We start from the raw sequence: 13726 nt of genomic DNA, 5'->3' as shown, positions 1-13726 counted from the left end.
CATCATCACAATCACCATCACCACCACCATCACCACCATCACCACAATCACCATTACCACCATCATCATTATCATAATCATCATCATCATCATCACCATCACCACCACCACCATCATCATCATCATCATCATGGCCACTTGTCAATTACTATGTCCCAGGCACTCCCTTACATACAGATATTATTTAATCCTCTCTGCCACCTAAAGAGATCCTACCACAGTTTAGTAGCGATGGAGGCAGGCTTCAAATCCAGATCTGTCTGACTCTAAAACCTGTGCTCTTCACAGCCAAACTGTATGCCTATTGCTCCTATGAGTGTGAAGCCAGGAAAAACCCAGACTGAGAAAGACCCCAGGACTAGAGGCAAGAACACCTGGAGGAGATAGTACAAGCAAGGAGATTTGAATTTCAGCTCCACTACATCTGCCACTCACCCGGATCACAGGTAAGTATTTTAGTATCTCTAAGCATCCATGTCACGGTCTGTTAAATGGGGATAATAACTCCTAGGGCAGTTGTGAGGGTTAAAATAATACTCAGACCACCTGGCATCATACTTGGCACATAGTCAGTGCTCAGAGTTATTATAGCCATGATTTTAGGTTCCCTAACACATAATCGCTAGGGGCAGAGGTGGCCCAGAGTAGAAAGCTAGATGCTTAGCATGTGGCTAAGAGACATCACTGCCCCCGGGAATCTCTCCCAACCCACCTCTGCCCATAGGCCTGAGAAGACTGCTCAATGGCCACATTCATGGTCTTCTTCTGTAACAACAGGCGCTGGTGAAGCTTCTGGTAGGCATCGTCATAAGCAGCCTTCTCAAAACGTAGGTCCTCGATCTCCTTCCGGAGCTTGGCATTGGTGGCCAGCATATTGTCAAAGTGAACAGTGACCTGTTGGAAGGGCAGTGCTTCAAAACAGGGCTCATTCCTGTGGTGTAAGACAATCTTCCAGAAAGCAGCTGGAGCATTGGTAAGTCTTCCCCCACCTCTCACCCAAGGGCCACTAAGCACTGAGCAAGAGGCTTGAGTTGGCCACCAACTGGCTAAATGGTCTTTGGTGGATCCTTTCTCCTGGATTTCAAATTCCTCAACTACTTTTAGACCAAACGTCCAGTTTTCAACAATTACAGGGAAGAGAGAAATAAGCTAAATGACACTATAGAAAATTATCAACCAAATCCAGAAGGTACAACTTTCTACAGGACAATTGACTTACACTCTTCAACAAGTTGATGGCATGAAAAAAATTGGGGTGAGGGCCGGCCCTGTGGCTCACTCGGGAGAGTGCAGCGCTGGTAGCACTGAGGCTGCGGGTTCGGATCCTACATAGGGATGGCCGGTGCGCTCACTGGCTGAGTGTGGTGCAGACCACACCGTGCGGAGGGTTGTGATCCCCTTACCGGTCAAAAAAAAAATAAATTGGGATGGAACTATTTAGAGCAGTGTTTCACAAGCTCAGCACTATTGGCGTTTGGGGCTGGGTAATTCTTTGTGGTACTGGCAGGGCAGGGATGGGGGTAGGGTATGGTAGGGGGGTGGAGCTGTTCCATGCTTTGTAGGATGTTAAATACCCACTGCTACCCACTAGATGCCAGTAGCATCCCCCCCAGACCAACTGTGACAACCAAAAGTGTCTCCTTTTGGAGACAATATCCTTTTGGGGGCAAAAATCACCCCTGATTGAGAGCCATTACTCTACATAAAAGTAATTTAAGAGACTTAACAATTTTGTGAACGTTGATTGGATCCACCTTTAAAAGACATTGTGGGGAAGAGAGGACCGCTACTGGTGGCCGGTTGTGGGGGCTGACCACCACTTTGCCCTTGGCAGGAGAGGCTGCCTCATTTACAGGCAACAGCTTTGAAGTATAGAGCAGGAAAAGAACTGTTTCTTAGCTGCAAAAGTGAGTCTCTAAACAGGGAACACGGTGCCGGGGCTGCTGCTGATGCAGCCAGGATCCCGGAGGCCGGGGCCGTGCTGAAGGCAGCCAGCAGCCCTATTCAGGATTCGAGGTTTCAGGACGGCATAAAAGAAGATTCCTGGGAGTGCCCGAGCTGCGCCGTGGGACCAACTGAGCAGCCCAAGGCGGCGGCAGCCGAGAACGGGGACGGTGACAAAGCAGAGGCAGAGAGGGAGCCGCCCGACCCGGCACAGCCCTGTGAGTGACCCCCGGCCTGGCCCTGCTCGGGGGGCAGACACCCGCCCGGCTTCCGCCTGCCCCACCATGCCACTCACCGCCCCCGGGGCTGCCTCCATTTTCTCAGGTGATGGCAGCTCCGGCCCGGCTTGGCCAAGCCTGTCCTCCTCACCCGGCTCGGATCCTCACTGAGCCATCCCACTTGCTTGCCCCGGCGCGGGGCTTCCCAGGGCCTGCGGGCCGGCCTCCCCTCCCAATCCCTCCGTGGTTCTCTGGTGGGGCTGGTGGCGTGGGGCGTCCCGGGCCAGGGTCAGGAGGGCAAGGAGGTACAGGCTGGGCAGACTGTCACTCCACCGCACCCTGGGCACCGGCCCCCCGTAAACTTCCTGTTACTGGGAGGCCGATACCATTTCTGTGGCCACCAGTTCGGAAAAACGCCTAACCGATTTCTGGTTAGGAATAGTGTGGTTGGAGAGTTCCCAAGTTCGCTTGAACCTGCTGGAGAGCTGACTGCGGGCGGGCACCGGACTCAGTCCACACTGCGGGGATTCAAAGGTGAACCTTGTGCTGTGGGCTCCTCCCCCGAGGAGCTCACGCTCTGGTGTGGGAGATAAGACAAGTACACAAATAACCACGATACCAGGAGGAAGGTGATAAGTCCCGAGAAAGATCTACACAGTGCTACAAAGGCACCCAGAGCGACCGGTCGTCTGCGCCTAGCAGAAACCTGGTAGACTTCCTCGGCGAGGTGGTGCCGAGCAGGGTCTTGAAGGCCCAGCTGATAGACAAGGGTTGCAGAAGACATGTCCCAGCCCAGCCCAGTGTGCACAGAGCGGGGAGACATCCGGCTAGGGAGGCGGAGACTCGACAGAAGCCACACACCCTGTGGAGTCACCACTGCACGATCCAACAGCCCGGGCCAGAGCGCACAGAACAGGGAGAAGTCCTGCACGGGAACTGGAAGCTCAGCAGAGACCACACACCCTGCGGTACCGCCCCGTGATCCAGCAGCCCAGCAGAGTCCAAGCTGACCAGAGAGGTAGCTCCCCGGAGAGGCCCAAGACCCGAGGCAACCACACACACAAGGCACTAGAGGCCAACTGAGCAGTCACGGAGGGAGCCATACGAAATTGGCAACCACAGGAACATCCTAGTTAGTCATTAGTCTCAAACCGGTGGACTGTGAAACCCCCCGCCACAATGAATAAACATCAAAAAAAAGATACCAGAAATATAAAAAATCAAGAAAGTACACCACCAAAAGTTAATAAATCTCAAACTCTAGACCCTATAAAACAAGAAGCCCTTGAAATGACTGACAAGGAATTTCGAGTGATAATTCTACGGAAACTGAATAAGATACAAGAAAACTCAGCTAGACATTATGATGAAATGAGGAAAAGTATGCAGGACCTGAAAGAGGAAATGTACAAGGAAATCAATGTCCTGAAAAAAAATGTAGCAGAACTTGCTGAACTGAAGAAGTTATTCAGTGAAATAAAAAACACAACAGAGAGTTTAACCAGCAGGCTTGTCGAAGTTGAAGAGAGAACCTCTGAACTTGAAGATGGGCTGTTTGAAATAACACAAGCAGACAAAAAGAAAGAAAAAAGAATCAAGGACATTGAAGAAAATCTGAGAGAGATATCAGACAACCATAAGCGATCAAATATCCGAGTCATGGGTATTCCAGAAGGGGAGGAAAACGGAGATTGCATTGAAAACATATTCAACAAAATAGTGGCAGAAAACTTCCCAGGTATAGGAAAAATCACAGATCTTCAGATCCAGGAAGCTCAACAATCTCCAAATGTATTCAACCCAAAAAGGCCTTCTCCAAGACATGTTATAGTCAAATTGGCAAAACTCAGAGACAAAGAGAGAATCTTAAAAGCTGCAAGAGAGAAGCATCAAATCACCTATAAGGGAGCCCCAATCAGACTAACATCAGACTTTTCATCACAAACCCTAAAAGCAAGAAAGGAATGGGATGATATTTTCAAAATACTAAAAGACAAAGATTACCAGCCAAGAATACTCTACCCTGCAAGGCTATCCTTCTGAAATGAAGGGCAAATAGTATATTTCTCAGACAAACAAAAACTGCGGGAGTTCACTACCACATGACCACCCTTACAAGAAATCCTCAAGGGAGTACTGGGTTTGGTTCCTGAAAAATAGTTACCACTGCCATAAAAACCCAAGAAAAATCAAAACCCACTGGTATAATAAAAATGGCATTCATGAAGAGAAAACAAACAAACAAAAACGCTATCTATAGCCTAAGGAACCAACAAACACAGAAACCAAACAGTAAATCAGAAAGCAAGGAACAAAAGACATCTAAGACAACCAAACAACCAATAAAATGCTAGGAATAAATCAACACCTTTCAATAACAACTCTTAATGTAAAAGGCTTAAATCCCCCAATCAAAAGACACAGACTGGCTGACTGGATCAAAAAGGAGGACCCAACTATATGCTGCCTACAAGAGACCCACCTCACCCATAAAGATTCACATAGACTAAGAGTGAAAGGATGGAAAAAGATTTACCATGCAAACAGAAAAGAAAAACGAGCTGGAGTAGCTACTCTTATATCTGACAAAATAGACTTTAAACTAAAAACCATAAAAAGAGACAATGAGGGACACTACTTAATGATAAAAGGACTAATGCATCAAGAAGACATAACAATCATAAATATGTACGCACCCAATGTCAGAGCAGCCAGATTTATAAAACAAACTCTATTAGACCTAAAGAAGGAAATAGACACTAATACCATAATAGCAGGGGACCTGAACACCCCACTGTCAATATTAGACAGATCATCTAGGCAAAGAATCAGTAGAGAAACACGAGATCTAAACAAGACTCTAGACCAATTGGAAATGGCAGATATCTACAGAACATTCCATCCAACAACCTCAGAATATTCACTCTTCTCATCAGCACATGGATCATTCTCCAGGATAGATCACATATTAGGTCACAAATCAAGTCTCAATAAATTCAAAAAAATTGGAATTATCCCATGTATTTTCTCAGACCACAATGGATTAAAACTAGAAATTAATAACAAACGAAATTCTGGAAACTATACAAACACATGGAAATTAAACAGCATTCTACTTAATGACATATGGGTCCAAGAAGAAATCAAGCAGGAAATCAAAAAATTTATTGAAACTAATGAAAATAATGAAATATCATACCAATACCTGTGGGATACTGCAAAAGCAGTATTAAGGGGGAAATTTATTGCATTAAATGCTCACCTCAGAAGAATGGAAAGATGGCAAGTGAACAACCTAACACTTCACCTTAAAGAACTAGAAAAACAAGAACAATCCAAACCTAAAGTTAGCAGACGGAAAGAAATCATTAAGATCAGAGCAGAACTGAATGAAATTGAAAACCAAAAAACAATTCAAAAGATCAACGAATCAAAAAGTTGGTTTTTTGAAAAGATAAATAAAATTGACAAACCATTAGCATGGCTAACAAAAAAAAGAAGAGAGAAGACTCAAATAACAAAAATTAGAAATGAAAAAGGCGATATTACAACTGATTCATCTGAAATACAAGGAATCATTCGAGACTACTATAAACAACTATACGCCAACAAATTTGAAAATCTGGAGGAAATGGATAAATTTCTGGACACACACAAGCTCCCAAAACTGAACCGTGAAGACGTAGAAAATTTGAACAGACCAATAACAATAAAGGAGATTGAAGCTGTTATCAGAAGGCTCCCAACAAAGAAAAGCCCAGGACCAGATGGATTCACAGCAGAATTTTACCAAACATTCAAACAGGAATTGACACCGATTCATTACAAACTATTCCAAAAGATTGAAACAGACGCAAATCTCCCAAACTCATTCTATGAAGCAAACATCATCCTGATACCAAAACCAGGTAAAGATATAACCAAAAAAGAAAACTACAGGCCGATATCCTTGATGAATATAGATGTAAAAATCCTCACTAAAATACTAGCAAACAGAATACAGCAACACATACGTAAAATTATTCACCACGATCAAGTGGGATTCATCCCAGGGATGCAAGGTTGGTTCAACATACGCAAATCAATAAATGTGATACACCATATTAATAAACTCAAACACAAGGACCATATGATCATCTCTATAGATGCTGAAAAAGCATTTGATAAAAGTTCAGCACTCATTCATGACAAAGACCCTCTATAAGTTAGGTATAGAGGGAAAGTATCTCAACATAATTAAAGCCATATATGACAAACCCACTGCCAATATCATCCTGAATGGGGAAAAGCTAAAAGCTTTTCCTTTAAGAACAGGAACTAGACAAGGATGCCCACTCTCACCACTCCTATTCAACATAGTGTTGGAAGTACTAGCCAGAGCAATCAGAGAAGAGAAGGAAATAAAGGGCATCCAGATTGGAAAAGATGAAGTCAAACTGTCCCTGTTTGCAGATGACATGATCCTATATATCGAACAGCCTAAAACCTCTACAAAAACACTCTTGGAATTGATAAATGATTGCAGCACAGTAGCAGGATACAAAATCAACACACAAAAATAATCAGTAGCATTTCTTTTCTCCAATAGTGAACATGCAGAACGAGAAATCAAGAAAGCCTGCCCATTTACAATAGCCACCAAAAAAATAAAATACTTAGGAACTGAGTTAACCAAGGAGGTGAAAAATCTCTATAATGAGAACTATAAACCACTGCTGAGAGAAATTAGAGAGGATACAAGAAGATGGAAAGATATCCCATGCTCTTGGATTGGAAGAATCAACATAGTGAAAATGTCCATACTACCCAAAGTGATATACAAATTCAATGCAATCCCCATCAAAATTCCAAAGACATTTTTCTCAGAAATGGAAAGAACTATCCAGACATTTATATGGAATAATAAAAGACCACGCATAGCCAAAGCAATGCTGAGCAAGAAAAATAAAGCTGGAGGCATAACACTACCTGACTTTAAGATATACTACAAAGCTATAATAACCAAAACAGTATGGTACTGGCATAAAAACAGACACACTGATCAATGGAATAGAATAGAGAATCCAGAAATCAACCCACACACTTACTGCCATCTGATCTTTGACAAAGGCACCAAGCCTATTCACTGGGGAAGGGACTGCCTCTTCAGCAAATGGAGCTGGGATAACTGGATATCCATATGCAGGAGAATGAAACTAGACCCATACCTCTCACCATATACTAAAATCAACTCAAAATGGATTAAGGATTTAAATATACACCCTGAAACAATAAAACTTCTTAAAGAAAACATAGGAGAAACACTTCAGGAAATAGGACTGGACACAGACTTCATGAATACGACCCCAAAAGCACGGGCAACCAAAGGAAAAATAAACAAATGGGATTATATCAAACTAAAAAGCTTCTGCACAGCAAAAGAAGCAATTAAAAGAGTTAAAAGGCAACCAACAGAGTGGGAGAAAATATTTGCAAAATATACATCTGACAAAGGATTAATATCCAGAATATATAAGGAACTCAAACAACTTTACAAGAAAAAAACAAGCAACCCAATTAAAAAATGGGCAAAAGAGCTAAGTAGGCATTTCTCTGAGGAAGATATACAAATGGCCAACAGACATATGAAAAAATGCTCAACATCACTCAGCATCCGGGAAATGCAAATCAAAACCACACTGAGATACCATCTAACCCCAGTTAGGATGGCTAAAATCCAAAAGACTCTGAACGATAAATGCTGGCGAGGTTGCAGAGAAAAGGGAATTCTCATACATTGTTGGTGGGACTGCAAAATGGTGCAGCCTCTATGGAAAATGGTATGGAGGTTCCTCAAACAAGTGCAGATAGATCTACCATACGACCCAGCTATCCCACTGCTGGGAATATACCCAGAGGAATGGAAGTCATCAAGTCGAAGGTATACCTGTTCCCCAATGTTCATCGCAGCACTCTTTACAATAGCCAAGAGTTGGAACCAGCCCAAATGTCCATCATTGGATGAGTGGATACAGAAAATGTGGTACATCTACACAATGGAATACTACTCAGCTATAAAAACGAATGAAATACTGCCATTTGCAACAACATGGATGGACCTTGAGAGAATTATATTAAGTGAAACAAGTCAGGCACAGAAAGAGAAATACCACATGTTCTCACTTATTGGTGGGAGCTAAAATTTAATATATAAATTCACACACACATACACACACAAAAAAAACCGGGCGGGGGGGGAAGAAGATATAACAACCACAATTACTTGAATTTGATACGACAAGCAAACAGAGGGGACATTGGTGGCGGGGAGGGGGGGAGGGAGGAGGGAGGGAGATTTTGGTGATGGGCAACAATAATCAGCCACAATGTATATCGACAAAATAAAAGTAAAAAAATAAATAATAATAAAAAAATTTTAAAAATTAAAAAATAAAAATAAAAGACATTGTGGGGCCAACCAGAGAAATTTTAATATGGACTGGGTACTGGGTTTAATATTAAGGAAATATTATTACTTTTAAAGGTGATAATGGTCTTGTGATTGTGTAAAAAAATGTTTAATTTTAAAAGATGCAAACTGAAGTATTTAGGGGTAAAATGTTATGATGCCTGTGATTTACCTTAAAATATTTCAGGGTAAAAAATGGTGAAGCAAATAAAGCAAAATTTTAACAATTATTAAATTGAAGTGATAGGTATGTTCATTATTATTCCCTCTACTTTTCTGTATGATTTATACATTTGTCTTAGTTCAAAACAAAAAGTTTTTTAAAAAGGTGATGCTATTTGTACACTATCAGTAGGAACGTAGATTGCTGCAGCTGTTACAGAAAGCAATCTGAAGGTTTCTAAAGAAATTAAAAATAGAACCACCATATGACCTAGCCATCCCTCTTCTGGGCATAGACCCAAAGGAAGTGAAATCACCACCTGGTAAAAGATATCTGCACTCTCATGTTCACTGCAGCATTATTCACAACAGCCAAGATATGGAAACAACCTAGGTGTACATTGACGAATGAATGGATAAAGAAATTCTGATACATAAATACACGTACACATACACGATAGAATATTATCCAGCCTTTAAAAGGAAGGAAATCCTGCCATTTGCCACAACATGGATGAAACTGGAGGACATTACAGTAAGTGAAATAAGCCAGACATACAAAGAAAACTATTGCATGATCTCACTTATATGTAGGACCTTAAAAACAAAAAAAGTCACATATACAGAGATAGAGAATAAAACAGTGGCTACCAGGGGTGGGTAGTGGAGGGGAGGAAATGGGAAGATGTAGACCAGAGGATACAAAGTAGCAGACACATAGAATGAACAAATCTAGAGATGTAATGTACAATACGAGGACAATAGGTGATAAAATTGTACTATATTTGGGATTCCTGCTAAATGAGTAGATCTTCACTGCTCTTGCCACAAACACACAAAAGGATGGGTAACTATGTGAGAAGATGGGTATGTTAATTTGTTTCACTATAGTAACCATTTTACTATCTATATGAATCCCATAACATCATGTTTTTATACCTTAATTGCACACAATAAAATTATCTTAAAAATAAAATAATTTTTTTAAAAGTTTCAAGAAAAGGTGATGTGAAATGCTCTCATAGACACTAAAAGGAAACAACTACAAAAAATATTCCTAACAGTAAAGGATTCAATTTCATCAGAGGTTTCAAAGTATGTTCTGAGAAACCTTAGGTTTCTGCAGGGTCAAACTTGGGGTAAAGCCAGTGAGCCAACCAGGACATAAAATTTAAGGAGGCACTCACTCTCAGATGTCAACTCTGCATTCCCACAAGCCTGAGAGTGAGAGCCCCCTTAAATTTTGCACCCCAGGCTCTTTGCTTGCCTCCCCTAGTCCCAGCCCTGGGTTTCACTATAGGGTGTCTCAGTAGCCACCACACAAGGGAGGGGGGCCCAAGAGAGCAGAGCATTCTTATTCTATCTTTGCATTCTCCACTTTACTCTTGGAAAAATATCAGTTATTAGTCATTTGCTCTTTGGTGTGAATTTTATTCCACGACTGTTTGCATGCTACCCATCCTCTGATTGTGGGGGGGAAAGTTCTGACCCATGTGGAGGACTTTCAGGCCCCATTGAGTAGCGGGAGGAAGCTTTAGGATCATGGAGTATTCTTAGACCCTGAAATTACCTTTAGAGATGGCTATCTAATCTACTCAAAGGCACAGACAGACCTGGTCAGAGATTACGAAAAGAGAGGACCAGTTTGAGACACAAAAAAGCAGATCTCTCCAAAATGTAACAGGGGACATTACTACAGACCTTATAGAGAAAAAAATTTTAAGGAAATATACTCTGAGCAACTGTATACCGACAGGTTAAGATAACTTAGGTGAAATGGACAAATTCCTAGAAAGAAGCAAACTACTGAAATTGACTCAAGAAGAATAGAAAATCTGAATAGACATACATAACAAAAAGTAGACCTCTACAGACAAGTCATCATTTAATCATGCAGCAATATTTGCTAAGCACCTATTCTGTGCCTCACACTGTGCCAGGCATTAATGCTATGATTCTTAACCAAGGGCACCATCAGCCCCACTGGGGTTGCTAGTAACAGTGCAGTCACCTGGGCCTAAACCATGGAGGTTCTGACTCAGCAAACCGGGAGAGAACCCAGGAATTTGCATTTGTAACACACATCCTGGGCATTCTGAGGCACACTTGCTCTTGGGTAGCTTCCAGGCTATTGGGAAAGGCAGACAGAAATCAGGTGCAATTAGCTCCAGCCTTGCCTGGTTAAAGCCTGGTCGTCAAAGTCGGGGGAAGCTAAGAGCTTTGTGTAGCGGGGAGGCAATGACAGCCTTCCCTCCAAATCAATTCACTTTCCCTCTCTGCTAGCTCATGTTGTGGGAGCTGCAGTTTCATAAGCCAGACTGGAAGGTATTGTTTGTACCTTCCGAGTAGTCTTTCTCCCTTCCTCTTGCTTTTCCCTGGGAACCACCTCTTCCCCCATCTCTGCCCACATATTTTTGATAGGGCTGCCCTCCCCTGATTTGGTGGGGGCCTGGGGGACAGGGAACAGTTCAAGGGTAGTCATGTGACTCAGGTCTATGTATTCCATTCTTCTGATCACAGCGATTGGTTCAGGGATGGGCAAATGACCCAAGCTGGCCCAATGGGAACCCTCCCAGTGACATATGATTACACTCTAAGGAAAGAGATGCTTCCTTTCTGCTGGCATCTGTTCACATTGGGGTCTACTCAGGAATGAAGTCCACCCAGAGGAGAGATGGACAGAGAATATGTCCTAATAACATGTTTGGAACACCTGGATCCAGCTATGCTCAAAGACTTTACTTCCTCTTCTGAATTTTTCAGTTCTGTGACCAACACATTCCTTTTCTTTACCTTTTTTTTTTTTTTTTTTTTTTGAGGTGGGGGGGGTTGCTTAAATCAACTTGCAATTTAGAGAATCCTGCTTAATACAAAAGTAACTTTAAATTGAGGGAGGACAGGAAACATTCCCTTTCCCATTATCAAGTTATACACATTTATGCCTAGTAGTTCTTAGAGACTACATCAACAACAACAAAAAGGCACGAGCTACAACGGAGGCATGAGCAGAGTGCTGCACAGGAGTAGGTCTGACTCATTCTGCCTGGTGAAGGGCAATATTTGAGCTGCTTCTTGAAAACAAGCAGGAATTTTTGAGTCAGGGAACTAAGAGTAGGCATCTCAGGTGGGGTGGGAATCGGGGTAGGAGGTTGGAGGGGACAACAGCATGTGCTAAGGTGGATGGGACAGAGTGGGGTGGATGGTAAATTCTAAAAGGCTCCCTCGTCTGTGTGCACCATTATTTCACCTTCTGCTGAGTCAACCAATGAAATGGGTATGTTCCGTTAATGGCTCAGCAGACATCATTCTTTTCTCTGAGCAAAGGGGGACAGAGCTGTTTGCAAAGCTGCAGAGAACACGTTACATACGAGATCCAAACGGGTTTCCAAAATGTGGATCTGTTTTTGCAGTTTCTGGGGGTTATTGGCCTCCTGCACTTTTGTAAAGATCTGTTTTTGGTTTGTGATTTTTCTTTCCATCTGAACAATCTGAAAAATAAAGAGAGAGAAACCAGCTGTGTTAAGATCTGTACAGGTACAAATTCTACAGTTCACTGACTAAAGTGTGCAAAAGCCAAAACTGCAATGTTCTTTCTTCGCCTATAAATGGAATTTTAATTTATCTCTTGAACGACTGGTCAATTCCATTTAATCTTAGCCAGTCTGGGGTAAAATGAGGCAATTTAGTTTTTGCTCTCACCTGTGCATGTAAATTTCATTCACCTGTGGGTGGACATAAATTCCACCTCCCTAAAGCCATGGTTTCCAGCAGAAATATTGCCCCCTAGTTCGGATCAAGGTGGCAGAATAGACGGTCCCCACATCACTCTCTCCCACAAATCAACCAATTTACAACTATAAAAATGTAACATCAGACAAGCTGGGGCCGCTGGAGCTCAGGGGAAGAGGAGGAGAGACCTACGGAGTTTATGAAGGCAGGAGAAACTCTGATGAAAGAAAGAAAAAACTGCTCTGAGCGTTTCAGGCTGCAGCCGCTTTAAGACTGTAGCTGCTGAGTGCACGGAGCGGGAGTTGGCAGAAGCCGCAGCTGTGCCCTTCAGATGGAGTTACTTGGAGGTGGCAGGGGAGAAGAGGATCTTGGTGGCCCCCAGGACAGCAAGACCACTAGTAGGGTTCCCGTGGACCCACGTAGGAGCAAGAAACCAGAACAGCTGAAAAAGGGGAGCCATTCAGAGGCCAGTGAGTCAACACAAGAGACCGGTGCAGGTCCCATCCCATGGGAAGTGTTTGGAGCACGGGCAGTGGGGGAGATAGGCCCACCAGGTGAACACTGGGACACAGCAAGGACAGCTGATCCTCCACCCAATCAGCAGAGGACCACTCAGAGGAGACTGGTCAGGAATGCAGAATTGCATGCGGTGCAGTTTGATGAAAAAACTCAGGCCCAGATCAGAGTTTCTACACAACCCAGGTGCACTGAGTCACTGGAGAGCTGGAAGTACCTATAAGGTCAACCATTAAACCCTGAGCTGCACAAAAAGTCTTCCCTAGGGAAACAGCAGCAAAGCAGCAATTTAGCTCAACCTCACAGCTCAAGTATTGGTTCCCACAGGAAGTTTCTCTGTGTTAGAAGTAAGCAAAGGACAAAAAATTAGTTCCAGCCCAGGCATAGCACCAGCACCTTGGGGCCCACCAGGGGATATGAGGCATGGAGCCACAGACAGGACCCCCACCCAAAACCACTCACAGTGCCAGTGCCTCAGGGCCCACCCAAGAATCCGAGGCTTGGAGCCAGGGACTGGACCCAACTCCCACATCCAGGCACACCGCCAGGGCCTCAGGGCCTGCCCGGGGACCTGGGGCATGCAGCTGGGGACCCAAGGCATGGAGAAGAGGACTGGACCACCCCCTCCCACAACCAGGCACACCGCACCAGCACCTCAGGGCCTGCCTGGGGTCCCAGGGCATGGAGAAGGGGACCAGACCCCTCTCCC

At 43.6% G+C, this 13726-nt stretch overlaps 1 protein-coding gene across 1 annotated transcript in view; it reads right to left on the bottom strand.

Annotated features, from left to right (window-relative positions):
• Positions 1-13726, bottom strand: part of CCDC63 (coiled-coil domain containing 63) — a 46380-nt gene that overhangs the window by 19706 nt on the left and 12948 nt on the right. Inside the window, exons 3-4 of the mRNA XM_063085888.1 lie at positions 12141-12260; positions 713-894 (exon numbers count right to left, since the gene is read on the bottom strand). Coding sequence (XP_062941958.1) covers positions 713-894; positions 12141-12260 — 302 coding nt within the window. The remainder of the gene's footprint in view (positions 1-712; positions 895-12140; positions 12261-13726) is intronic.

The sequence above is a fragment of the Cynocephalus volans genome, chromosome 2, assembly GCF_027409185.1.
Source record: "Cynocephalus volans isolate mCynVol1 chromosome 2, mCynVol1.pri, whole genome shotgun sequence".
Lineage (NCBI taxonomy): Eukaryota > Metazoa > Chordata > Mammalia > Dermoptera > Cynocephalidae > Cynocephalus > Cynocephalus volans.
This window is presented reverse-complemented; position numbering and strand designations above follow the sequence as displayed.